At 36.8% G+C, this 26925-nt stretch overlaps 1 protein-coding gene across 1 annotated transcript in view; it reads right to left on the bottom strand.

The window, feature by feature from the left end:
- The window catches only part of BLMH (bleomycin hydrolase), a 40988-nt gene that overhangs the window by 1635 nt on the left and 12428 nt on the right, over positions 1–26925 (bottom strand). Inside the window, exons 7-11 of the mRNA XM_016138989.2 lie at positions 18235–18390; positions 17185–17343; positions 17005–17072; positions 15882–15999; positions 13211–13280 (exon numbers count right to left, since the gene is read on the bottom strand). Of these exons, the coding sequence (XP_015994475.2) occupies positions 13211–13280; positions 15882–15999; positions 17005–17072; positions 17185–17343; positions 18235–18390 (571 nt within the window). The remainder of the gene's footprint in view (positions 1–13210; positions 13281–15881; positions 16000–17004; positions 17073–17184; positions 17344–18234; positions 18391–26925) is intronic.

Raw genomic sequence — 26925 nt, 5'->3', positions numbered from 1 at the left:
AATCTCTCCAGTAGTAGGGCTGTGGAGAGACATAGCTGTACCAAGCCCCCACACTGAGAACTCAGCTGAGACAAAAAGTGTGGTGTCATTAAGTAACCAGCCTAGAAACCTGCCTGTTCCTCTTAGGAAGACTAACTTATATCTCAACTTCCACTAGGACAACACAAATTCCCCTTCTGGAACATACTTCCAACAAACTTAAATAGGGGAAAATAATGCTTCACCTGGGCCATTGTTAATATAAAGAGCAAAATTAAAGCAAGAGACTAAAGAGCGTGTATTTAAAACAAGAATGGGCCAAGGAAGGAGCACAGGGTACTGTGTGGACTCGGGGGCACTGTGTGGACCAACACAGACAAGGACTCATAGGAACTAACAATCATCATCATCACCACCATCTTACCATACCTAGCACTTACTGTATACCAGACACTTGAGCCAATTTTCTCTGAGAGTGTTTGTGTAAAGCTATATAGGACCAGAGAAAGGAAAAGGATGTAGGTATTTCTCCGAAGCTGGTCCTTTAGTATAGCAGTTCTCAAACTTCTTGGCTCCAGGACCAAGACTGTACATTCTTACAATTATTAAGAATCCAAGAAATTGTCTGTAAGTTATGACTACTGATATTTATGATAGAAATTAAAGCAGAAAGTTAAAAAATATTAATTCATCTAAAAATAAGAATTAAAAAATAAATATAAATAATATATTTTAGTTAGAAAAGTGGCATTATTTTATAATTTAATGTCTGGCTTCATAGCAGGCAGCTGAATTCTTGTACCTGCCTTCTGTGTTCAATCTGCTACAATCTGTTGTTCTAGCTAAAGCAGATGAAGAAACTCTGACCCCAGACAGATATGCTGCTTGCTGGAGAAGGGAAGACCCTGCAGACCCCCTAAAAGGGACCTGCAGGGGTCCTCAGACCATACTGCTAACTGCTGCTCTAAAAGCAAGACTGTTTTAAATAATTAAAAGGCAACAAGATGGTGAGTCTAATTTTGTAAGCTAAATGATGTGGCAGAGGACATTATTTAACTTGAAAACATAACTGCTTTGGTGAGGTCATCTATACCCAGTTCTGCTCTTCATCTCTGACAGAAGTTAAAGCCAGCTCATCTTGATGTGACACAGCATGTTTACCCTCACAAGAAAATGCCCTAGAAAAGTGCTCAAGTGCTCTAACCAAGTCAGGTAAGGGAATGCATCCTTGTCCCCTGATGCCAGCCTCCTGATCCAGGGCTGCTTTTCTCGGCAGGAGACACAGGGAAGGAGAGCACAGACAGATATTGTAGCCTGTGCCGTTTCTGGTTTCTGTCTTGATTATATACTCCAGAGACCCTGGTTTTGCTTGTGTCAGTCAATCAAGACCTGGCCCCTACTTACCACTGAGTTCTAGCAACCAAAGTTTGATCAGGTGAAGGGCAAACCGGTACTATTTCTTGCTACATCCTAAGTAACTGCTTCCTGAGATACTCAGCACCTGCCTTCCCAAAAAGGAACTTTCACAGTGTGGGCAGACCAGACTACTAACCACTATCCATTTGAGATATGAGTTGTCCTTCCCCTCACCATATGCAGGCTGAATAAATCCTTAGAGTACCTCTGGGCAGTGAGGCAGGTGAAGGATAGAGCCAGATATGTCTAATAAAGTTCTGTGTCCTTACGACAATACTATCATCACACAATCAAATGAATCTTCCAAAAATGCACAGAGAAAATGGACAATAAGTACATCTACACATCTTGTTCCAAAAGCAGATCAGATTAAGTCCTCACAAATTAAAACTCCTATCAATTGCAATCCACCCTTTCAGTGTCCTTGCCAAGAGGACCTGCCTTGATTAGACTCTTGCTTCAGGATATGAGTTCTTTGGGGGCCCACAAAGACCTCACAGTCTAGGTGGCTGCCAAGTAATTGCACTCTGAGTAGATAATAAACTTGTGGCCGCTGTAACTGTTGATACTGTGTGTCCTGGATTTTGAGAAGATTAGGATCAGTATGTCTGAAACCCAAGTGAGCTAAGTACCTACTCGGGCAGCTTTAAAGTTGCCATTTTGATTTGAGAAAATTCACAACTTCTAGCTGTTAAGCCCTCTGGCCTAGAAAAGGGCACTCCCCGAGGAAAAAGGGAAAAAAGAAAAGAAAAAAGAAATAGATATAGCTCTAGAACAGTTAGGCAAAATTTACTCAGAAACAGAATAGTTTCAAATGGATTAGTTTAAGGAAAGAAGACCTTTACCCAAGAAAACAGTTTTCTGAAATCCTACCACAGATCCAAGATTTAAACACCTCTCAGACTAGATTAAGGTGACAAATATGTTATCATTTACATAAAATTAGATCTATTTTATATTTTTTTGTTGGCTTTGTTATATGAAGTATTTCACCTCAGTAACAAACTATTTGTGGCTAATTTTTTTTTTTTTTTTGCTACTTTAAAAAAAGGTGTGACAATATCGAGTAATCTGTTCTGCTCTGATGGGTCTGTCTGGAAGCGCAGACTTAAGGAAGCTAGGCTACTGAGGCCTCATTAAGTCACTGCCAATCTTTCACCTAACAGTGATAATTCTAGTTTCAAGAAAGGCTTCCAGAAAGAAAAGCAAAACCTTCCTAACACTTGTCTTGCATTTCAAACTTCATATTAGTTGAGAAACCACTCTAGAGAATATCAGTCATTTAAAATGAAATTGTGAAGACTATGCAGCACATGGAAAAATGTTTAAAAGCAATGAAAGTATATAAATATAGTATATCCTATATTATTACAACTGTATTACAGATCCAGATATACAGGGGGAAAAAAAATAAAATAATTTTTACCATAGGGTAGGTGATTTTTCCCCCAAGTTTCTGAAATGTTATATCGCTTTCTGGCTCCTTAACTATTATCTAAATAATTTATGCCCACGATAAACAAGTTTGGAAACATGGGAGGAGGAAGATGAGGAGAAGGAAAAAAGAGCAGGAGGAAGAGGTGGATGAGAGAGAGAAGACAAATATAAATTTAAAAACTGCCTACAATTCCACCACCTTGGGATAAACCCTCTTCCAATTTTACATGTATCCTTTGATAGTGTCTACACGTTACTATATACAGTTAATAAAAATGAGATATCACAATGCTCTTTTATTACAAAGTACTACACAGGCTATTTTCCAATTTTGCTCTTTCTGTATTGATAAAAGAATACATCTATCTACATCATAATTTTAAAGTGCTGAATCTATATGAGTAAATCAAAATGTATTTAATCAGTCCCCTGCTGTTGGAACATAAAATGTTTTTTCATGCTTAGACACAATACTGCTATAAACATTTTTGTAACAAAATCTTTGTTACATCCTTAATTATCTACTTAATTTTCTTATATCTTCATCAGTACTTGGTACACATAATTACGATTTTCTCTTTGGGTCCAATCTGAACCTTGTGTGTGTGTGCATGTGTGAGCCTGCGCTTGCAATTTACAGTTTTCTTATGTAAAGTGCCTGTTTGGAACATCTGCCTATTCTTAACTGGTGTTTTACCTTTTTCATAGCAATGAGTAATAGTGCATTATACAGTTATATACTACAATAATGGATGCATTTTTCTTATTATGCAATTTGCCTTCTAATTTAGTTTATGATGTTTTCTAGTTTACTATAATTTTTTTATTTTTATAAAGCCAAATTTATCAATCAATCTTTTCCTTTATGACTTCTAAATTTGGTAAATGCATAAAAACATTTTTCTGTTATTATAATGGCAATATTCTAATGGAAAAATAAATAAGAGAAAAAATTGGGATAAGAGGTAAGAAAACATTAGAAATAATCTCAATGAAAAACTCATCACTTACTAGGGCCTTGACATAGTCTAGTACCCAATTATGAACATACACAATTTTAACCGATAATTAAGTAGTGACAATCTGTCAACCATTTCTTTTAGGTACCCACTGTGTAAAACATGCCCTAATAACACCTTACGTTTGTACAGAGTATGTTGCAAACGTACATAATCCCTATGGAATGCAATTTGACAATACTTAAAAAAATTTGACTGCATTTACCCTTTCATTAAGCAATGCCATTTCTGAGACTTCATCCTACACACACATAGTACTTGCATGCACACAATATAAATTATGCATTGTGTATTTATGCATAAAAAATAACCAATACTTATTTAGCTCTATGTGTCGGGCCCTGTTCTAAGCATTGTACATATATTAATTCATTGCAATACTGTTTGCAATAGCAAAAGACTAGAAACTCTACTAGTAAGGGAACTGGTTAAATAAACTATGGTACATCCAGACAATGGAAGATAATAAAGCTGTACTGATGTCGAACTGTACTGACACAGAAACTGATAAGGAAATGCCTCTAAGATATGCTGTCAAGTGAAGTGAAGCAAGATGCAGAGCAGCATATAAGGTATGCTACCTTTGATGCACTAAAAAACATGAGAAAAGTATGAGAAATAAATGGCAACCTGAAAAGAAGAGGAGCAGAACAGAAGGAAGAGTGACAGAGATGTAAGCAAGATACCTCTTTATATACTTTTTTGTATTTTGATTTTGGAATAATGTAATTTTATTTGTTAAATGAATTACACTTTAGAAGGCAAAACAAAATAAACACGCACATACATACAAGTCTGCAGGGAGCTTACACTTCATAAAGCAATTCCACATCCACTATCCTTGTTTTGATTTTAATCCTCACACTAAGAGGTAGTCAGGGCTGGTCATCTAAAGTTATGTAGCCAGTAAGAAAAGCCCACGCTCCAGGTTTCAACATCAAATTCAGTCTTTTACGTGGGGCTCGGCTTTCTCCAATAGAGCAGTGAGCAGCAAAGAGATGTGGTAGGTAGTTATGGCTTTGGCAACAGATAACAGCACGCAACTTAGCTTAGACACCTAACTGTTTGGAACCAATTCCAGATGTTCACACATCCCATATTAAGAGTCATGCACCCAGTTTTTGTGGGGTCCTATTATGAGGTATTTTGTATTTTTAAAAGATGGCATGTGTTCTAAGTGAATGTATTTAAAAGGATGAAGAACAGCATGGGCTGGATATTAAAAGCAAAGCAAAACAAAACAAAACAGAAACACAATCAGAGGAAGGGAACCAAAACCATCACTTATAAGCCAGACATCTGGACAGTCATCTAAGAGGCTTCTTTTTCCTCCAGAGTAAACATAAAAGTCCGGCTATTCATGCTCCTGAACCTTTTGCTGATGATAAGAGAAGGAATACCCTCATAGCTGGATATTAACCGTGGCCTCTTTTAGAAACAAAAGCTAGAGAAGATACCATTTCCCTGATAAATATACCAGGAAAAAGCAGAGCGAAAAGTGTGGTAGGGAAAGGGCAGTGTTTTGGTTTGTGGGTTGTTAAACCATGAAACCACAACAAAGCTGAGTCAGCAGAAGTCTACACTTTCTGAGGAAGTACTCTTTGCAAAAGAGTCCAGAAGTCTGTCCACCTGTGGGCTGGGGAGAGAAGGCCACACACCAACCAGTCGGATTTCCCCTTTCACTAAACCACCGAGCACAACCCAGGCAAGTCTGAGAGCACACACACAATTCTGCCAGGATTTTGCTGTTGGATAGAAGAAAACACAAATTTAGATGTCATCCAAGGGTCTGTTTTCCTGTAGAAACTCAGTGACTTCTCGCTGATCCCAACTATCACTACCCTGTTTCAGCCAAAGTCTGCTTTTTGATCATTCCTCAAAAGCTCCATGGACAGCAGGTCACATTATTTCTTGGCCTCACTCCTCAGACCTGCCCAAAGAATGCTCTACATGCTAAGAGCTACTGTTTTCCTGGCTGGCCTCCTACTTCCTTTCCAAAAAAAGCCACAACCCTAGCATCTTTCCTCAAACTCCACTCACCCCTGAAGAATAGATAAGGAGCCTTCACTCAGCCTTTCCAATCACTCCCCATCTCTTCTGCAGTTTATCAGCTATATTTTTACTTACCCTTGTGTTTATATTTTTATATGTTTTTATAATAATTGTTTTTTCATGTTTTTATAATAAATGACTATTACCTTATGGAGCAAGATTTACAGCTTCAATTAGCCCAGCTTCAATCCGCCTCCCATACACACACTGTACCTAGCATTTGAAGGAATTAAGTACTAAAATGTTGCTAATGTGGCATAATAGGACCACTGGGCTTCCACCCCTACTCTTCCTAAAGTTTTCAAAAACTGCCTTAAAGTCCAAAGCATTTTCCTTGACTCATTTTTTTGGACTGCTCTGCTGTAGTAATGTTTTCTACAAGTTCTCCCTGACATCATCAAGTCTGTTGGCTTCTAACTCCTTATCTGTTCCAATAACCTCAGCCTCAATGTCTCCCTATTATCTCCCCACTAAGCCCTTTCTGGTTCTTCCTTTTCGTCATCTGCCTTCTTGGAGAATTCATCTCTTCTCTTGCTTTTCTCAGTCTACTTATCCTATATCTTACAGTCTGAGGAGCACACCATGAATGTCACTCTGTCACATCACGGCCCTCTTCAAATTCCTTTCTGTGTCCCTGGTGAGTAAGTCTGAACTCCTCTGAGGAAGAGAGACATTCATTTCACCATGGTCTGTGCATGGTCCTCTGCATCCCATCAATAAATGTGAGGTGATGCTATTGCTAATGGTTTTCTCTCAGCACTAGGTTTATTCACCTGAACTGCTCTCTCTCACGAAACTAAGGCCACATGACGAGCCATCCATCCAGTAAACTGGTGATATAGCACAATGGTTGCACTGGGGTGCAATCCTGAATTCTTAGAGATCTAAAGCTAGAACCATGGGCAAGTTAGGCAGCCATCTTCTAGAAGGGAAAGGTTAAGGAGGCTTATGTTCTTGTTTCCCTGCTTTAGCTATCATTGCCACATTAACAACAGTGGCAATGATAGCTAATATTTTCGAGTATTTCTTATATGCCTAGCACAACTCTCACAATAACTGGGATAGGTATAATTATTTTCCCCATTTTATAGTTGAAGAACCTAAGGCTTAACAGGTTAAATGCCATGACAAAAGGTGAAATACACAGACAAAAGGTGGGGTTGCCAGGATGCACACACAGGCAGTCTGGTCCCAGGTTCTGTGCTTTAACCTTTATCCTCAAACCAATGCAAATGTACCTTGGAGACAATCTGGTGAAAATAGCAGATCCCCTCCACAGGAGAAAGCAAATATACACACAAAAATCTATACTAAATATGAGGGGATTTCTCCCTGAAACTAATACCTGGTTCTATGTTAGGAACCTCTGTCCCATAGAATGTTCCCTCGCACAAATGGTAACCTCTTCTAGTCACAAACTTTGATAAGAAAGCAGCAATCGGAAAGTACGTGTTTCCTCTGGTTCACTCAAATGTACTATCTTTAGCCCGGTCATGCATGCTCTTTAGTTAATAAAAATAGAGGGTGAGAAGTCCCTCTACAAGAACTCAGATACCCACTTTTGATGGTAGCAGCACTTTCCCCAAGCCTGTAGACAGGAAAACCCTGAGATGACATAACAAATTTGTATCTTGCCTCTTTTCAGGAAATCAGAAGCCTCTATTTTTAGCACATGTAATTTTCTCTTGTTTCAGCAAGCTCAGCTCATTGTTGTCTATAATTTACATTATTTGTGCTAGAAACCCAAAACTGAATCTCAAAAGATCTGCAAATAATCAGTTATCTTTAATTGGCAACATACATTTTTAGGGAAGCTGCCTATGTGAAATTAAGAAATCTGAATCCCAATTCTACCTCTGACACTGTACAACTGAATAAGTCAAAACCTCTCAATAAGTTTCAGTTTTTTCTCCCACATAAAACATGGGCATAATCACCCATGTTCATATCCTGAGTTACTCTATGTTGATGCCATGAAGAAAAACACAAAGACATTAGCAAACTTTGAATTCTTATGAAGCAACAAGATGCTATGAACTATACATCCTGAGTACCTCTGAAAGATATATGGAATATTCATTAAACTCTTTAGAGTTACATAATAGTACAGTTTGAAAACTGCTTTCATACATTTTTTCATTTGATGGATAAATACATATATATGTATTTGTATACATATGTATTTGTGTTTATATACATATATTTACATATTTATATACATATATTATGTATCTCTGTATTGGGGGAGGAGAGCGAGCGAAAGTATGTGTGTCAAAGAAACAGTAGGACCTCATAAAAAACCAGTAATTATCCATGTTACTGATAGAGAAATGTTTAACCATGAGGAGTTAAATTACTGTCCAAGATCTACAATCAAAAAAGTATTAACTGTCTTTCCTGGTACTACAATATAACATTATATGAAGAATATGATGAGTTTTGTACCTTGCTGGGGACATACTGTCTTTAAAATCACATAGGTTAATTTGGCTGGTGAGGCAAATTAAAGGCCATACTACTGGTTTTCAGGAAGCAGTAGAGGTTCAGATATAATATGAATCAACCACACAGGTTTCTTTCCAGATTAATCTGTAATATGCCAAAGTCTCTTTAACTGAAGTTATCAAGAGACTCCGTTTTAGGAGAAAGTCTGAAAATTTTATTAGAATGAAATCATGAACAGAGAAACTTATTTATAAAAAAAGATGAAGAATATGGGTTCAAAACAATTTCAAATGTTCATGTATTTGAAAGGCATACAAGCAATTTGAAAAATGAAATGCTAATCTTGGTTCAAAATGAAAACCTGGAGAGCAGAATTTTTAAAAAGATAGTTTTCCTTTAGTGACCATTGAAAAATTAGAGAATAATATTCCCCCTACTCTCACTTAAAAGTTTTATTATTATATTAAGAAACTAGACTAAAAAGGCATTAAGAACGACATTATGATAATTCTACGTTCGGAGCTCTGCTGTACCAACCTTTAGGGCTGGAACACCCATATTTCACGACTAAGTGAACCAATCATAAAGAAGTTCTATAAAAAGATTGGTTCATTAGGAAGACCATCCAAGAATTTAATTTAATGACTACCTAAAACACTTTGTTATATGCATGGCAGAATGTTGATAACTATTAAAGCTGACTAATGGGCACATTGTGTGTGTGCAGGGTGGGGGTGAGGGTGTTGTCCTTAATATTATTCTGTTAAGTTTATACATGCTTGAGATTGCCCATGATAAAAAGTTAAGGAAAAAACAACAAAACATATTATAAAGCAGCATATGCAAAAGAATTCTGGGAAATTTTCAGCCATTATCTAGTTTTTAGTTGCCCAACACACAATGTGCCAACTTTGGACACAAGCTTTCATAAGATGCCCATCCCTCCCTCCTTATTCATATTCCCAGCATTTCAAAATGGTGCTTTAAGAGCTTTTTCTCTTGTCGTCGGACATTTACATGTCTTCAGATCCTTTATATAGTTTTATGTCCCCTTAGCCACTAGTTTCTGGTCACCAAAGATCATGAATTATGTTATTTCCATGAGTGGACTAGATACTACTAGAACAGAGAAGCTGAGCACCTTTTAGTGGTTAAGAAAATAGTCTCTAGTATCAGACTAGGGTCACTTTGGCTTAAAGATTATGTTCTTTTCAGATGAAATTTTACAAACTATTTACTCTAACAAGCCTATCAACTTTTTAAAATGAAAGACAATGTACCAAGTTCCAAGGTTTGTTCCTTCATCCAATTGTGAAATCCGTTTCTGGCATGATCCATAAACAAGGTATAAAATGCAGTCAAGTACTTCAAGAAGCAGGGGGAAAAAGAAAGCCATGTTGTTTATACGACATGTTAGACATGCATCTAATTTTCAGTCCAGCTAACTAAGAACTAAAATTCACCAACATGAGGTATTCAAACAGGCCCAGTAAGACAAGAATTAATTTCTTCTTTTATGTCTCTTGTGATGAGAAGGAACCTCTGTCCATTTTCTGAAACAGCTGGGTTTTCTGATTTACTTAATAGTCTCTGGACAGGAAGGACCATGAACATGACCAATGGGAAAGATTAAAGCCAGGACTGGGCAGAGGGCAAGGGCAACCTGCCCAGGTATCTCTGTTCTCTTTACCTCCAGCTGTATTATCGACACTGCTTTTTCAGAAACCATCGATCTTAACAGGGAGAAATCCCAAAGAGAATAGTAACAAACTGTTAACAATGTTATCTCCAGAAATCAAATACCAGCAATGATGTTTATGATTGTCATGTCTTGTGAGAGAGCAGAGGTTCTGCTTCAGATGTGCCCGCCAATACCCACCAGGATAACAGACAAGAGGGCCCTGCTGGGATAAACACACATTACCAGCATAACAACATACTACGTACTCTCCTAAGGTTAGGCCAAGTGTGCCAATTAAATTAGATCATGTTTTCTTTCCTTCCTTCCTGTTAAGTCTTCATTACCAAGAAATACATGAGAATAATTTATCTTGGCTCTGAAAGAACTATTCCCTACCCTCACTCGGTTCAATTCCTTATCTTTTGGCTCTCTACTGAAATGCTTTGCCCTGTATAATCTCAGGCATTTCAGTTATTCAGAACAACAAAAAAGTTACTTTAATCTTAACTAGATAGCTGTAGATTTTACAAAGAAGGATTACAGGCAGATCATAGGAATCAAGACCTGTTTTCACATCATACAGTCAGCCTTCTTTATCTGCACGTTCCACATCCATGGATTCGACCAACTGCAGATTGAAAATATTTGGGAAAAAAATCTTATGTTATTGCTGACGTGTATTAACTATGTAGTTAGGCCTACAATGGGTGTATTTGTACTGAACATGCACACTTTTTTTCTTGTCATTATCTTCCCTAAATAATAGAGTATAACATCTATTTATAAAGCATTTACATTGTATCAGATATATAAGTAATTTAGATATGATTTAAAGTCTATGGAAGGATGTATGTAGGTTGTGTGCAAATACTACACCATTTTCTATAAGGGAATTGCACATTTGTGGATTTTTGTATCCACAGGGTCCTGGAACTGATCCCCCATGGACACAGAAGGATGACTGTAATAACAGAATAAGTAAGTCAGCAGAGGAAAAACTTTTATTGAGTAGGAGTAAAGAGGTACAGTTGAATGGGAAAAAAAATTGTAAAGTGGCCCAGAATCCTCTTTAAGAGTAGGTACTTACGTTCAAAGTAATAGACTACCCAAAACACAGAGCATTTGCCTGACTTTAAAAGTGTTTATCCTCTTTCAAATGGATATCACTACTATCTACAAACTCAGTGACTGTCGAAGATTTTTTTAAAAATCACAAAAGCAAGCCAAAAGATCCAGGATCATCTCAACAGACCATAACTTTAGTCCTTTTCCTAGACATTAACCTTTATGATAACAAACCCAACCACATGAATAAAATTAGACCAAAAATGAAAGAGAAGCTAGTGGTTCATCTGAAGCAACATATTATGTTTTAAAATGTTATAAATATCAAATCCCTCCAATTTAAAATAAGCTATTCTCTTGCATCCACTTAATTATCACCAATTTACAGATATAACTGAATTGTGATTTATTTTTAATCTTTCTGCTAGCTTTGTTAAGGTTTATATTCCTCTCTACCTGATTCCAATGTGCATTTGTCTGAAAATGAAATTCATCTTGTAAGAAATCACCAATTAAAAACTATGTTGCACTTTAATTCATAATAATAATTTAATAAGCACCACATAATCACAAAACAATAACAAAAATCACGGGAGGACATGCAACTATCTTATGATGAGCAGAAATGCACTAACAGCGCTTGTATCTGTTTACATATAAACACTGAGCTGCTGAGTTTCACAGCAGATCCCAAAGAAAGTTAGCCAAAACCCACCGAGGACCATTTCATAGGGAGATAAAAAGACTTGGAATGACAAATTAGATGGCCTTCAGGTTTTGGTCATCATATCCCGACCTGTGCTGCTCAATCACAGCATACTCAAGTCCTATCAAGTTCAAAACTTAGGTTAATGGGCTCTTTTAAGACAGAAAATTTCAAATATAAACAACTGAAGCCCCAACTGCTTAATTCTAAACCTCCACATCCTTCTTCTTCCTCCAACTTTTACCCTTGTAAATCCTAGGGTTTTAAGGAATAGTTGGAAAATTCCTATTCTAAACATAAAGGAAGGCACTAGGCAAATAATTGAAATCTCTATTTTATTTCTCTGTCTCTGTCTGTTTTGCTCTAAGAAAATTTTGGCTGATTTCTGCTTGGGTGAGATGTATGCTGAAGTCTGATTCCAAGTTTCTGGGTATCTCACTGGTTTTCCTACCTACTTCCTCTGAGTCTTCTATCTAGTCTAGTAAGCTGAGGTTAATGTGTTTTTCCTAGCTAGCATCCATTAGCTAAAAGTAAGGATATGAAATCTGAAAGAGTTGACACCAGTGCATAACACCCAAGCAAATACATGCTCACATACATAATACTCTGTAGTAGTCATCACTTTTGGTTTGAAATCCTAAAAATTAGAGCATAAAAGCTCCTTAAAAGGCTTTTATCTACTGCGAAAACAGTCTTTAAAAATATGGTCTCAAAAATTCACAAGAAAATACCCTAAACGATTTATCAGTGATGATCCCTGGGTGGTAGATTATTAGAGATTTTAATTTTCTTTTTGCTTATCCATATTTTTTATTTTTCTATAACTCATTTATTACTTGTGGGTTTTTTTGTTAGTCTAAATATTATAATTTACTTAAAATTTATGCCTGAGTTTTGATTTGTCAGAAGAAAACAGCTTTAAGCAGTAACCAAAGTGTCATTTTCCTCTTTATACTTGACAACTTCTAGAGTCTCCAATAAATACCTAAAGTTTCTTGCCAATCCCATTCTCCCACTCAGAAGGCTCTGACTTTCTAGGGAGTTAGTGCAGTAGATGAAAATATGCCAAACACTATATATACAGCAAGTGTTCCGGTAAAGGGCACTCAACCTTCTCATTGGCCAAAATGAATGGTACAAAGAGGTCTAGCAGGGTCAGCACGGTCTGGGACAAATGCCAACATATATTGGTCTCGGAATCAACTTGCAGGGTTCCAGCATGCCATGCTGGTCATAGAAATCCTGGGGGTAAACTAGATCCTCAGATTTTTCTCTAAAATAGTTTATCCAAAGGGACAAATTATTGAAAAATGCTCCACACCAGGGTAGCTTTATACCCATATTGCCTAGGAAGCAGACAGTAAAGTAGACTCCAGTCCTCCTGAGTTGGTATTACCATATTAAGCTCACCTTTGTGGCCATGGTCTTCGCCCCATGAATTCTCCACTCTCCATTTCAGGAATATACCATCCTGATCATCCTGCAAAAAAAGAGTGGATAACAGTGTATAGTCTGAAACTAGATCCCTTTTGGTGAGATGTCATGTAATTTTAACTCTTTGTCAGCCACTCAGAAGAAATAGCCTTCTCTATACAGACATGATACACATGATCAGGACCATGTATTTCCTAATATAACTAAAGAGATACTCTAAAGTAGAGTTTGAATCTCTTGGGGTAAAATGTAATAAACAATGGAACCAATACATACTATTTTCTCCTTTACATTGTATTTTATACAGAAAATACACATATTAAAATGCTACTTGGCTAAGAAAAACAAAATGTTAAATTACTAAAAGCAGTGAACACCATCTGAAAGCCAGTCCGTGGCTCTTGCTTTTAATTGATCAGCATTCTTTGCAAAGGCATCCCATTGTATTTGTTTTACAAATGATTCTAAGATCTAGTCAGTTTAGAAAAAAAACAAAAAAATTCTCATCATATTGCCTAATTCCCTACTTAGGAGAACCAAGTAATGATACTCTCCAAATGTGTTTTCCTACTGATTCAGTTACACTAATACTGAATTTAATACAATACGGGCTGAACAGCAAAGCAAAAAACAAAACTTAGGTTGTACTACTGCTTTCCCACTTCTATCTGTATTAATAAAATAAGCTCAATTTTCACCTTCTTAAAGGAACAATGATATACATGATGAAAACCTCCATTAACAGTCTTCACTACAGTGACACAGACAGGGACAAGAAGAAGGCTCCATTTGGGAAAAGACTTTTCTCTTTCATGTCTACCCAGGGCATTTGCCGATGTCAAAACAACTTAAATCTTTGTAGCATGAGAAGAGAGCTGGCTCCTGTATTATCTACTAATGATTTCATCTGTCAACTCCCACTTGTATATAACTGCATGAGTCTCACTTACATGAGATTTGACTCTACTCTTGGCAGTTTTCTTGGATCTTAGTAATTTTCCAGTCTCAAAAAACAAACAAACCCACAAGTTTCAAACACTCTTATCTGTAATACTCTTTAATCTTAGCCTCAGGAATCTTCCAAACTACATTATCAGACTATATATTCTAATGCTAGCTTATTAAATGTCTGTTCTGGTTTTCTGCTCTACCCATTATAGTCCATCTTTACTTTCCACTGCTAGAATCTCCGCCATTTGTTATATATCTGAAAATGTTTCCTCTTCTTTACTTTGCCAATGAATTCTGCATGACCTAGAGAAAGATGTTCTCTGTCTCACCTACAAATATAGAATAAGACTTGAACCTCCCCCATAGAGATTCTAAGAAATGAGAAACAAGAAAGAATACCCTAGAGTACAGCTAATAGCATTTATCTCTGTATTAATGTTCAAATGCAATGCAAATTAGTTTTAGTGGTCAAAAATTCAAATTGGAGGGAGGGGAAAAATCTCAATGTAAAATTCCAATTATGATAATATAAAGTATTTTATATTATTAACATGTATGATAACTCCATTCCCCTGAGGAAGAAGTGGCACATTAATAAACCACACCAATCAAAGACTGAAAGTTTCTGAGAAAATGATATGGTATCTATGATTTCTACTTCTGAAAAATAAGAATACTCTCTAACGGAGATGAAAAATGATAAAAGTCCAACCCTTCTTAGAAATTATAAGACCTTTAGGTTTGTTTCTTAATAGTCCTCTAAATAACTTAAAAGTTTAACCTTAATTTATAGAGCTTTAGTTGTAAATCCACTGAATTTTATAATATAGCAGGTCCAAACATATAAATATGAACAACTTATTTTGGTAGTATTTTATTCTATTTTATTCCTTTTAATATTTTACTATTTACAGTATTTTATGAAAAGTTCCTTCTAATGTTTTGCTTCTAATGTCACGGTAGTTATTCTGTAACTTTCTTTCTAGTATTAGATAGGTTAGAAAAAGAACATTTCTGTTTAAGGTGATAAAAAACTGAAGCAGTCTAAGGTCTTTTCTTCCTATGATTCCTGAGCACAGGTGTAAAATATCCCTTTTACAGCCTAGAAATGGGGAGGCTTATGTGTGAAAGATAAAATTTCAGTTGTTTCCAACAAATTGTGTCCTAGAAATAGTAGTGTTACGAGAGTATTTCATAAAAAATTCAAAATACTTTACATCCAATTTCCTGAAGTTCTGTATAAATCTAGTAATGGGCACAGAGTCCACAAATTACTGTTACTGACATTTTATTGTAGAAGAATCTGAATGACAAATGAAAGGAAGGCAAGTCTGAACATAAATCATCAAGATACGAACACTTTCAGGGCACATGTAAATTCCTTATACAAAAGAAGTTATCTTCTTCCAGGTTCCCTTGCTGACCTCTTTTCACACCAAGAACTTCCAAAGTTACAGGAAAGCAGTTACTTCTTACTCCCTGCTGACCCAAATTCTGTTCCTCATGGAAACCTCCTATTTTTATTGCCTCTGAGCATGCAGCCACACCCATTGTGACATAAGTACAAGGTCTTACTTGGAAACTAACTTTAACAGAAATCATATACCCTATGAATGAAGCTCTGTTGGATAAATAGTCTGAAGAAAAACGTGGGACCATCTGTGAAAACACTGCAGTAGGCATGCTGAGGTCATACCTTTTCTGAGACAGCAGTGAAGGTCATGGCGTGGGTCATAAGTGACTCACCAAAAGTCAATCTCTCAGCTTTGTTCATGTTCTTCAAGGAGACACCAAACACTAACTCATGGTCATAGCTGTAAAAAAATGACAGTACAGAATAAAGGGAGTACAATCAAGAGGAAAGCTAGCTTTTGGTTGTAAAAGAAACACAGAACTGAAGGGGCCCAATAGCTCCAAATAAATGTGTGTTGTAGCTCTTCAGAGAACTTGGTACATTCAGAATTTAGTCTCTCAATGGGATTCCAGTCTCTACTGTGTCAGAAAAGTACTCAAGAAAATATGAAACGATTAAACATAAAGTCCCCATGTCAAAAAGCTGACAAGATGGGCTTGCAGCACTTAATTTGGTGAGCAAACTTTTAAAACACTTTTGAAGTGACTTCTTTCAAAAATGGTCTCTTTTATAGTGGTAGAACCATTCGGTTTCTGAATTCATTTAGACCACTGCTGACTGTCAAATTTAAATAAATAATGTCAAAAATATTGGAGAATATTTTCAAAGTTCTTTTCTCTTATTAACTATCAAGTTACTCAACTTCCCATAAATAACCCTAAAGTAGTATCTTTTAACAGTCAAGAAATCTTGTATGATTTAGTTCACAAATCAACCTTCACTTTCAAGGACAACCAGTAGGAATGCTTTAAAGTGTGTATGTAAATTAGTCCTCCTTGTCAAAGACAAAATACAGAAGGGATCAAAGCAAGAGTCGTTTAGATGGCTCAAACAGGAAACAAGAGGTCTGGGAAACCTTTTATTACATTCCTTAATGTGCTGAACAGATTTACATAACAAGGAATTATTTTTTTAAAGTGTCTTTCTCATATACTATGGCTTCTCAGGCACATCCAACTATTTCAACTGAGACACAAAGTATAATCTTGACTTCCTAGGTTAGTGCATATAAATAAGTAGCATTCTACTATGAGTCCTCAAACTCTACAAGAGGGAACCAAAGAGACACACCCTCAGGCCAACTTTACTCTTTGGGTGAACCTCGGCTGAGTCATTTCATACCAAGGATGAACTCCAACTGCAACAAACCACAAATGACTTTCTTTTTCAAATTTATTGTACTCACAGATTCATGTCACTGAGGCCCAGCTTGCCATTGAAGTGTTTTCCAACATCACAGCCAAACCACACAGCCTACAAACAAAGAGGAAGGAATAAAGTCAGCATAAGTCCTACCTTTCTATTACATCAAAGAAGTGGAAGAAGAGGTTTTAACCCCAATGCAGAAGACAGAAAAAATACCAACCTCTCCATCTTTGATGGAGGCAGCAACCATCTTTTTCAGTAAGTCAATAGGCTGGTTGTTATATAGAGTTTTTCTCCCTCCAACCATATTGCTTAAGTAGTCCACTGTGTAAAGTCTGTTGTATTTGTGCTGGGGCCGAGGGTCATTCACTAAACAAATCTATTGAGATCAATAACATGTTTATTAGAACATAAAACCAGGAATATCAAGCTAAATACACACCTCTCCTCTAAGTTCACATGTCTGCATTAAAGCTCACCACCTCTGCCTACAAGAATAAGCACTATAAACACATTGTTAAATAACAAAGAAACAAAAGGTGGCAAAGACAGTGAGAAAGGTCCTTGAATATTCTAATTAGTGCAAGGGACACATTTGGGAGCTGCATCTTTCCTACTGGCAAGAATTGCCTCCAAACTAATTCTGAAGAATTGCATGCACTTAAGTAAGGCAAGATGGAGATCCATCACTATAACATCCCTACTCTCAAATTACAAGACAGGCTCAACACCTGGCAATACCTCAGAAAGAGTTGGGATTCCAACCATAAAACAAAGGCATTTGCTTATAAGAGTGTCAAGATGACAATAAAGAAAAGGGCTCTGGTCTTCTCACTGGGCAGTGGAGAAGACCTGAAGAGAGCAAGAAAAACCAGGATGGGACACTGCTCCCTTTCATGAGAGTTCTGGCCGTGGGGAAAAGGGGAGAGGCACAGAATAGAGATGCTCTGAAACCACAATAAGAAACACCCAACACACTTTTATTGTCTTTGTACATGAGAATGATTCTGGGCTCAAATCAGGGGAGCACGTAGGAATTAAACTAATACTGTTGCCCTACAGTTAGAAAAGTTTCTGAAGCGAAGCACTGGGAATCCTGATTTGTTCATCTTTTTTAGGTCCATAAAATACTTCAAGGAAGAGGGGAAAAAAGTTTGTTCAGTTTCTAGTTTGATGATCATGCATGTTAACCCAGGAATCTTATACCCTTCCCTGTAGTCAACAGGCATTTAAAAGTAAACAGTGGTAACTGCCAGTGTCAGTCTCCAACCTTATCTTCCACATTGAAGAGTGGCTTGACATGTTCCCTGTAAAACTCCAAGGGTGTTATGGGACCAATCTTCTGATAATTCTTATCTTTGTCTCGATACTCCCAGGTGAATGTCTCTGGTGGGTTACCAACACAGATGCACACTACTCGGAGTATCTGGAAGAAAAAAGGAAGACAAAAGAGAGATGGCTAGGGGAAACCATTATAATTTACCTCTTCATTTTCCTCAAGCTTGGGAAATACAAGAAATCAGTGGCCAAATACAAGCCAGAAACTTCACAGGAAATCAATTCTTGCTCCAAAATTAGAAGGTTGATGTTCGGGATTTGATATCTGTCAACTCTGAGTTCTTAAATAAATACTCTGAACAATACAATTTTGAAATGTTAATATTTAGAGCTCAGTATTTGCCCTGAAAATTAAACTTCCTTAATTGAGAAACTGCTCACTGTTGAAACATTATTTCAAGTGACAAATAATGTCATATTTTATAAATGGATCTCCTTCCCTTTAATCTTCTAGGTTTCACTTTGATTGTGATGGGGGTCTCCACTCAGAAAAAAGTCATTAACTTTTCAGCTGGAGTTTGGATGACACTGCATGTTAAAAGCATTATTAGAACAAGAACAAGAACAACTTTTAGTAGTAAGGTACTATTTTTTGTATTGTGAGACCATAACATATTTTCTAATGAAGGCACAATACCTTTAAGTTAGCATCATTATAATCCAAGAATACGTTTACTATTATTTTCATTTTATAGAAAGACAGAAATAGAAATACAGAGACATCCCTTGGATAAAGTCAGAGTATAGAAAGTACTTCCTGTTCTATATCAAATTTTCTATTTATTATCTTTAAAAAAATACAACACTATGATCTACCTCTTCTTTCTCTGCCCCAGTTACCACTGTGATCCAATTTCATCACTTACTGCCTGCATGATTTGTACCACACATTTGAAAACTCCAATACATTCAAGAGAAATGGATCATATTTATTAAGTGTGTCTATTTTGTGCTAGATACTACACATCTGTTAAGTTCTCAGAACTCTCTTACAGTATAATTTCTCCTCCTTTTTTTCTTTTCAAAAGAGATCAAGACTCAAAGAATTAAGAACCTACTTAAGGTCACATAGCCAGTAAGTGGCACAACCATGCTCTAAACTTAGGTCACATACAGTCCAAAAAAAAAAAAAAAAAAAAATATTGCTCCATGGGTACATGGTTTTAAAAAAGTAACATTTACTGATGTGTACTGTGCCATACAAAATCTTTGAATACTTATTCCTCTTAACATAAGTGACAGATATCATTCCCACTTTTTATAGATAAAGAAATCAAAGATCAAGGAAATAGTAACAAAGTCAATAAATGGCAGAATTAGGATTTGGATTCAGATCTGACTTTGATGAATTAAGCATTTATCATTTACTGTAACTTTCTTAGTTTTTCCAAAAGATGACAAACTTCTTAAGGATAAGGACCAGGTCTTGGATATTTTGTGTCTCCTATAGCATCTAGAACCTTATCTGATCTAGATAGAATAGCTGATCTGAAAATTGTTCCATTCTCCACATCACTACAGAATAATATTAGAATCACCGCTTTCTTCAAGTCACTTTCCTGTTGAAGATCATTAATGCTTCCCTGTCACCTCCCACAACAAATTTAAACTCCACGACCTGATTTATTATTACTTTTTTACGCAGGCATAAATTGTATTTATTAAATATGTAAAGCACACTAATCTTAAGTATACAGCTCAATTTTCTACATATATATATATATATATATATATATATATATATATATATATATGTAACCATCATTTAGATTAACATACAGAACTTTTACAAGGCTCCAGAGGGACCCTGGACCCTTTGCAGTCAATAACACAAACCTTCCTCAAGGTAAGCACCATTTTGATAATATAACCATTGATTAGTTTTGCCTATTCTTTTAATTGCACATAAATGGAATCATACAGCATACTCTCTTTTGTATCAGGCTTCCTTTGTTGACAAAATGCTGTGAGATACACTAATGGTGGTATGAATGTCAGTAATTTGTTCTTTATTGTTGTGTATTATTCATGAACCCTGCACTCTAGTCAGGCTTATCTGTGTCCCACCTTATTGTGTGCTCAATACACTCAGCTCACTGTCGTCGCCTTCATAACTTTGTTGTCTCTTCTGTTCCTCAGATCCCCATCCTAGTCACACACTTTAAATCGCAGTGCAAGATGCTCCTTCTCCAGAAAGTTTTCACTTATTACTTCAGCTCACACTAATTGCTCCCTCTCTGAATATTTCTGCCATAAAATTTAACATTTGATTCCAGTGCCATTTATGTTTCTCTAATGTGTTCCCAGCTAGACTTAATCTACCAGAGACAGAAATTAGGTCTTAGACATATTCCAATGAACCCTAGAAGAACCACATCAAAAATGGTTTTCTTATGTCTATTGGTCATCTGTTATTTCCTCTTTGAGGAAATATCTATTCAGGTCTTCTATTCATTTTTTAATTGGATTATTTGTTTTTTTATTGTTGTTGAATTATATGACTTCTTTATATATTTTGGATATTAACCCCTTATCAGATGTATCATAAGTGAATATTTTCTCCCATTCAGTAGGCTGTCTTCATTTTGTTGATGGTTTCCTTTGCTGTGCAAAATCTTTTTAGCTTGATGTAGTCCCATTTGTTTATTCTTTTGTTTCCCTTGCCTGAGGAGATATGTCCGAAAAGAAATTACTAGTAGCAATATCAGAGGGATTAATGTTTTCCTCTAGAAGTTTAATGGTTTCACTTACATGTGGAATCTAAGGAACAAAAAGAACAACTAATCGAAAACAGACTCACAAATATAGAGGACAATCTGGAGACAGACAGAGGGGAGGATGGTTGTGGGGCTGGGAAAAAGGGGTAAAGGGTTAAAGAAGTACAAATTAGTAGTCATGGGGATGGGGGGAGCACAGCATAGGGAATGCAGTCAGCATTAATGTAATGCCTAGGTGGAGAGCCCGAAGAGAGAAAGAGTAATCAGGGGGATCGTTGCCTAAACTATGTAAATGTCTAACAAATGTACTGTATATTTGAAACTAATATAAAAAAATGGTTTTCTTAAATCAAAAGTTCTTCTCCAGTGACAAGTGTGAAATTTGACTTAGGAATTCAAACTGGGCTTCTGCTCTCTTTAAAAACATGCTGACAGCAAGGCTTTACTCATATGTATCGACAATGTCTTCCTAGACTCCACATCCAGAACTTGGGAGTTAAGTCAAACATGCTGCCAGCTCTAGTCCATTCCAACTGACAGACCATGGATTTGCATCTGCCATAAGCCAATTACAGCAAAGCAGAACCTATCGATTCCATTCATAATTAAGGACATTTCCCTTTTTTTCCCCTCTAGTTAAGAGAAGAATGGCTCCCAAAATACACTGTTATTTTCTCAATTCATAGATTAAAATCTTATACACTGGCAAATTCTGTATCTGGATAGAGTGATTGCCTTACTTCATCTTTCTAAATTTCGAGAGGTGTACCAAATATGGATAAGATTAGGGTAGCCAATCCTACTCATGTTGGAGTCATTCTTGGAAGCAGTGGAGCTATTTTATCTTTTAAATATGTCCTACTAATTTTATGGGGTATTTCTATCCCTATGGTCTCAACCAGGGCGAGATTACAGGTATCACAAAGGATGACTTGAGCAAATCCCAAAGGTACCCGAAAAGCAGGCAAAAGAGAAGGCTTAAAGAGCAAAACAAAGCTATAGCTTATAAGAAAAATACCTCTCCTTGGATCCCAACTCTGTCGTCCTTAACCTGACAGAGCCCACTCACCCTCTTCCCTTACTTTACCCTCCTCTCCCTTCAGAAATGTCTGCTCTGGCCTCTGTTCTAGAGAAAATCACCAGGTAATGATCTAAGACTGCCTGCTTTCTTAATACCCCACCTACTGCATATATTTTATATATCTGAATCTTTTAAATCAAAGATTTATATAAAGCACAAATGAGGATAACAGTGACATCTTTCTCTTGGATTTCAGTAAAAATGTAATCTGAGACATGTTGCTTTGTTTTATATTAGTTTATAAACTATCCAAAGCCATTCGTGAATATTCCAGTCAGTTTTTAACACTTTGAAAGGAATACCTGGCTCCAAGCCAACTAACAATAGTTAAACAAGCTCTAATTAAAAAAAAAAAAAAAAAAAAAAAAAATTCTCCAAAGTATAACCTCCAGGGCCTCTGATACTATATTTTCTTGATGAAACTCTGCTGTTCTGAAATAACATTCTGTTCCCAAAGGTAAAAAACTGGCAGTAAGCTTTGGATATCCAAGTCTGCTCTCTGGTGGGCAACTCGGGAGTGTCACTTGCTTTTCACAAGGTGCACTTGGCATTCAGAACACAAAAGGACACTGGACATTGAATACAAGTCATAAAGACTGAATATTAATGAGTAATAGGAAAGGGAATGGGGGGAAAAAAAGAACACAGACAGCATGAGACATGGAATATGGAGAAAGAATGTGTGAATTCCAATTTAAAAACAAATGATGTAAAACTGAGTCAATTTCCATACCCATGGCTAATTTGGGAAACAGACATCAAGTGAAAGGAGGATGGGAGAGTGCAATAGTTGACGGTCGGTCACGAACACTTAGAAGAATGAGTTTAAAGCCAGCTACAGGCAGATACGGTACTGAGAGAGGATACAGTAAAGTGTAAAGCACTATAAAACTCTTAGTTACTTATATTAGAAAAATGCAAAGCTGTAGTGTCCTTAAATGATCTACCTCCACTTTTTAGTTTTACTGATGGACAAACTAGGTTCAAAAGTAAAATGACCTCTTGATCACGGAATAGAATGGCCACAACTACACAAAAGTGGTCACAGAAAATAGCTAATCTTTGATGAAAGTTTAGTATTGATGATAAATGAGCTAGTTATAAGGGGAAAGGAAAAGGTACTTGGTGACTACTGACATACAGAAAACGGGGAGAGAAAGGAATACAGCTCTCTACAGTTTTCTGGTGGAAAATGGAAGAAAGGCAAAGACTGATTTAAATTAAAAAAAAACAAAAAAAACAAAAACCACCACCTAGAAGGTAGGAAGATACTTTCTGGAGGCATTAAACATATTTTCGGGGAGAGAAAACATATAAGAAGGTACACTTAAAAGGTATGAACCCTTCTGTGATATTAAAGAAAATAAGCTCATAGAGAGAGCTACATATAGATGATATTAGCCAAACGATCTTGAGACTACTAGAGTGGTGTTTGAATAAAAAAAAAAGTTATAAATGCTGCCTCTCCAGCCCCACCTGAGACCTAACCTGCACTTTAACAAGATCTCCAAGGATTTGCAGGCACATTACACTTTGAAAGCACTACTTTAGGCCACATCTAATCTGTCCCTCCTCCAAAATTTTCCTTCTTAGATTATGTCCCTCATCCACATATTCCTTTCCCCACACAGGTTCCCACACACTGCCCTAACCACCAAAAGGCCTTTTCTTATATCTGCAAGCTGCTCCACTTTAAGATACCATGGCATCACCCACTTCTTTCCTCTTCCTTGTCCTCTACATAAGTCCCAACAGCTTGCTTCTAAAATATACCCCGAAATGTATTCATTCCTCTCCATCCTCACCTCATCAACCTGGTCCAAACCACTCTCATCTACACAACCAACCACAATACCCTCCTTACTGGTCACCTCACTTCCTCTCCTGCTGTTTTATAATCCATTCTCAAAACACCCATTTCCTCTACAAGATCTATTTCAGCTCAAGTACCATTGCCTTCTTTCTTTTCCTCAAAAATACCAAGCTTTCTCGCATCTTAGTAAGGGCTTTGTACTCACTGTCCCCTCTACCTGGTATGTTCTGTATCCAGATCTTTACATGGTTGGATTCTTTTTGTTACTCATGTCTCAGCTCAGATTTGATTTCAGAAAGGTCTTTCATGACCACGCTATTTTATGTTCTTCAGAACACATATCACAGCAGACAGTTTATCTACTTGTGCACTATGTCTCCCTCAACTAGTATGTAAAGTTCATCAGAGCAAGGATCACGTCTATCTTGGTCATCACTATAGCCCCAGTGCTTAGAATCTGCTTTTTTTTTAAAAAACAAAAACTGGTTTTACACTTTTTGCTATTTCATAGCTGAAAATGATGAAAAGATCCTTTTCAGCCTTCTTTACTCTTCCAACATAAAGGATCTATACTAAGATTTTTTTCTTATAGAAAATGATAATCTTTAAACTAGCTATATATACTTCATTTTACTAATTATTGGATGTGAGGCTACAGCCTCCTGGAAGCGGCTGCATTACAAAGCCTGATAAAACCTGATGAGAAAGGGAAATCCAAAGCAGCTCAGAGAGTCTGAAAAATATATTTTAGAGAGGAGGGACAAACTTTTGGCTCCCAGGCCAAATCTAGCTCACAAAGATGTTGAATTTGGCCTGCAAAGAATTTTTCTTTTTAAACTTTTATTTAGTTATCAGCATGTTAAAATGATTTCTCATTTCTTTGAGAAAAGAAAAACAGACAGCAATGGGCCTGCATTCCTACAAGGTAACAAGTGGCTGAGTAGAGCTGCCTTCTTCTGATGCGAAGCCATGCCTGATTCTGCTTGTTTTACTCATACACTGTATTCCCTGCCAGGTTCTATAGGCTCTTACTTTGAGTCTAGGGAGGCCTAAAGATAAGTGAATAAAAATCAGGAGGATCAGTGAACTTGAATGGGAAAAGAAATTACATTGTTATTTTCACCAACCTCTAACAGAAATTTATCATTTCCCTCTATTATGAATGTAGATAAAATGCCACAGTAGTATTAGCAGTACTTCCTTTGTCACCAATAGGCATCACAAATATTTTTGTATCAATTAATTGATGCAGATGTCTCAAAATATTTGATTCTTGTTACTATTTGAAAATTATACCTATTAGACCCATTGTTAGATCTTTTTTTTAAATTCTTTAAAATACATATTATACTCTATCACTTAATATTTTTAGAACTGCATTTTTAATATAAATGAATCCTTTGTAGTCCTATGCATTTTTATCTGAAGTTCAAACTCAACTGGGTGGGTGTCCCACATTTTTACCCCCGCTAAATCTAGCAACTCTGGGAGTAGCCACGGCCTTCACTAGATAGCAAGAGAGGTCCAGGGCACAAAAAAAGTGAAATCCATACCAGCTGGATTCTTCCCACCTCCTGTTGCTAACCAAACATGCCCCCTGAGACCTTAATTACCTTTTACCTCTGGGATGTGTAGTGTGGTTTCTATGGACAGCCCCTGGAGGAGCCTGGGTATTATAGATGCTGGGTATTATAGATGCTGGGTATTATAGAGTCTCCCTACTTGTTGGGTATTCCCGAGACAATGCCAAAACCCAGGTCCCACCCTGGATAAGGGGATATGCAGAGACAATGATGGCAGGAGGCCAGGTGACAGTGTCAGTATTGGCTTTATGTTCAGGGGAAAAATGTGAGCCACTGTTGACCTACTCTGGCAGGGAAAGGAGGCATAAGGCCAGGGTCTAGAGGATAGGCAGTGCTGAGCACATCAGCATGCTGCAAACTGGGTCAAATACACTGTGTTCAGTGGATTAGCCATCTTAGAGGATTCATGGTGGGAAGTAGCTCCAATCTCACCAATGCAACTGGACACCTTTTCCCTGTTCTTCCTGTTGTCGGAATGCCACAAGGCTATATTCCTGGATATGCTTGTGAGATGCACCCACTTTGGATTTTGACTCAGAAGCTAATAATTTCAAGAGATGGGGACTGCCCAGAAGTCATTCTGGTGAGGGAAAGGTAGCACAAGAAGCTACATTAGCTTCTAGGGGCCATAACATCAGGTATCCAGCATCAGAGGAGTCTGTGCCCACTGGTGGCAATAGATTCATGAGATAAACCAATTTTGCTGTGAAATTTTGGATATCATTCCTAACATTTCCACATTCAAAGTCCAGTTCTCCCAGCTTTCCTGGAGATCCAGTGAGCTACTTCTTATTACTTAATATATTCCTTTTATATTTAAATTAGCCAAGGTTCTTCTATCTAAAAACCCAGACACAGTGATAACAGAAGAAAGTATATGAGTGGCAGAGTAATATTTTTGAAGCATTAACTATTTTCCCCATTTTTTCTATTCCCTATGTATGCCTATTTTTTTTCTGGGAAGAAATATATGAAAACAAAGGGAAAAAAAAAGGACAATTTCTGGCCTCCAAAGGTTGATGACCTCGAGGAGGGCAACAGCAAAACGTCAGCAGACAAAGTATTTGGGAGATATCACTGGAATGAGAGTTGAGTTTCTTTCTCTTCTCTTTCATTCAGGCTCCTAGACATAAAAATTATTTCCCTAGGGTGGGGAGAGGAACAAAATATGAGAAAACCTCAAACCTGCTGAGGGGTTAATTCTGCCACTTCCAGAGAATGGGTTCTCAAAGGAGGCATTAATCTGAGTGATATGAGAAAATAAAAACTTATTTGTTAAAAAAAAAAAAAAAAAAAAAAAGGTCAAGTCTAGAAGGCATTTGATTTTGTTAATTCCTATTTTAGAACTAGATCAGTGTAGAGTTCACTAATATTGTCAAAGGAAGTTAGAAAAGGCTTGGGATTGATTTGAATTTCATTATGGTATGCT

Source organism: Rousettus aegyptiacus, unplaced genomic scaffold (genome assembly GCF_014176215.1).
Source record: "Rousettus aegyptiacus isolate mRouAeg1 unplaced genomic scaffold, mRouAeg1.p scaffold_m13_p_6, whole genome shotgun sequence".
Classification (NCBI taxonomy): Eukaryota; Metazoa; Chordata; class Mammalia; order Chiroptera; family Pteropodidae; genus Rousettus; species Rousettus aegyptiacus.
The sequence above is the reverse complement of the archived record's forward strand: the minus strand, read 5'-3'. Positions and strand labels throughout refer to the sequence as shown.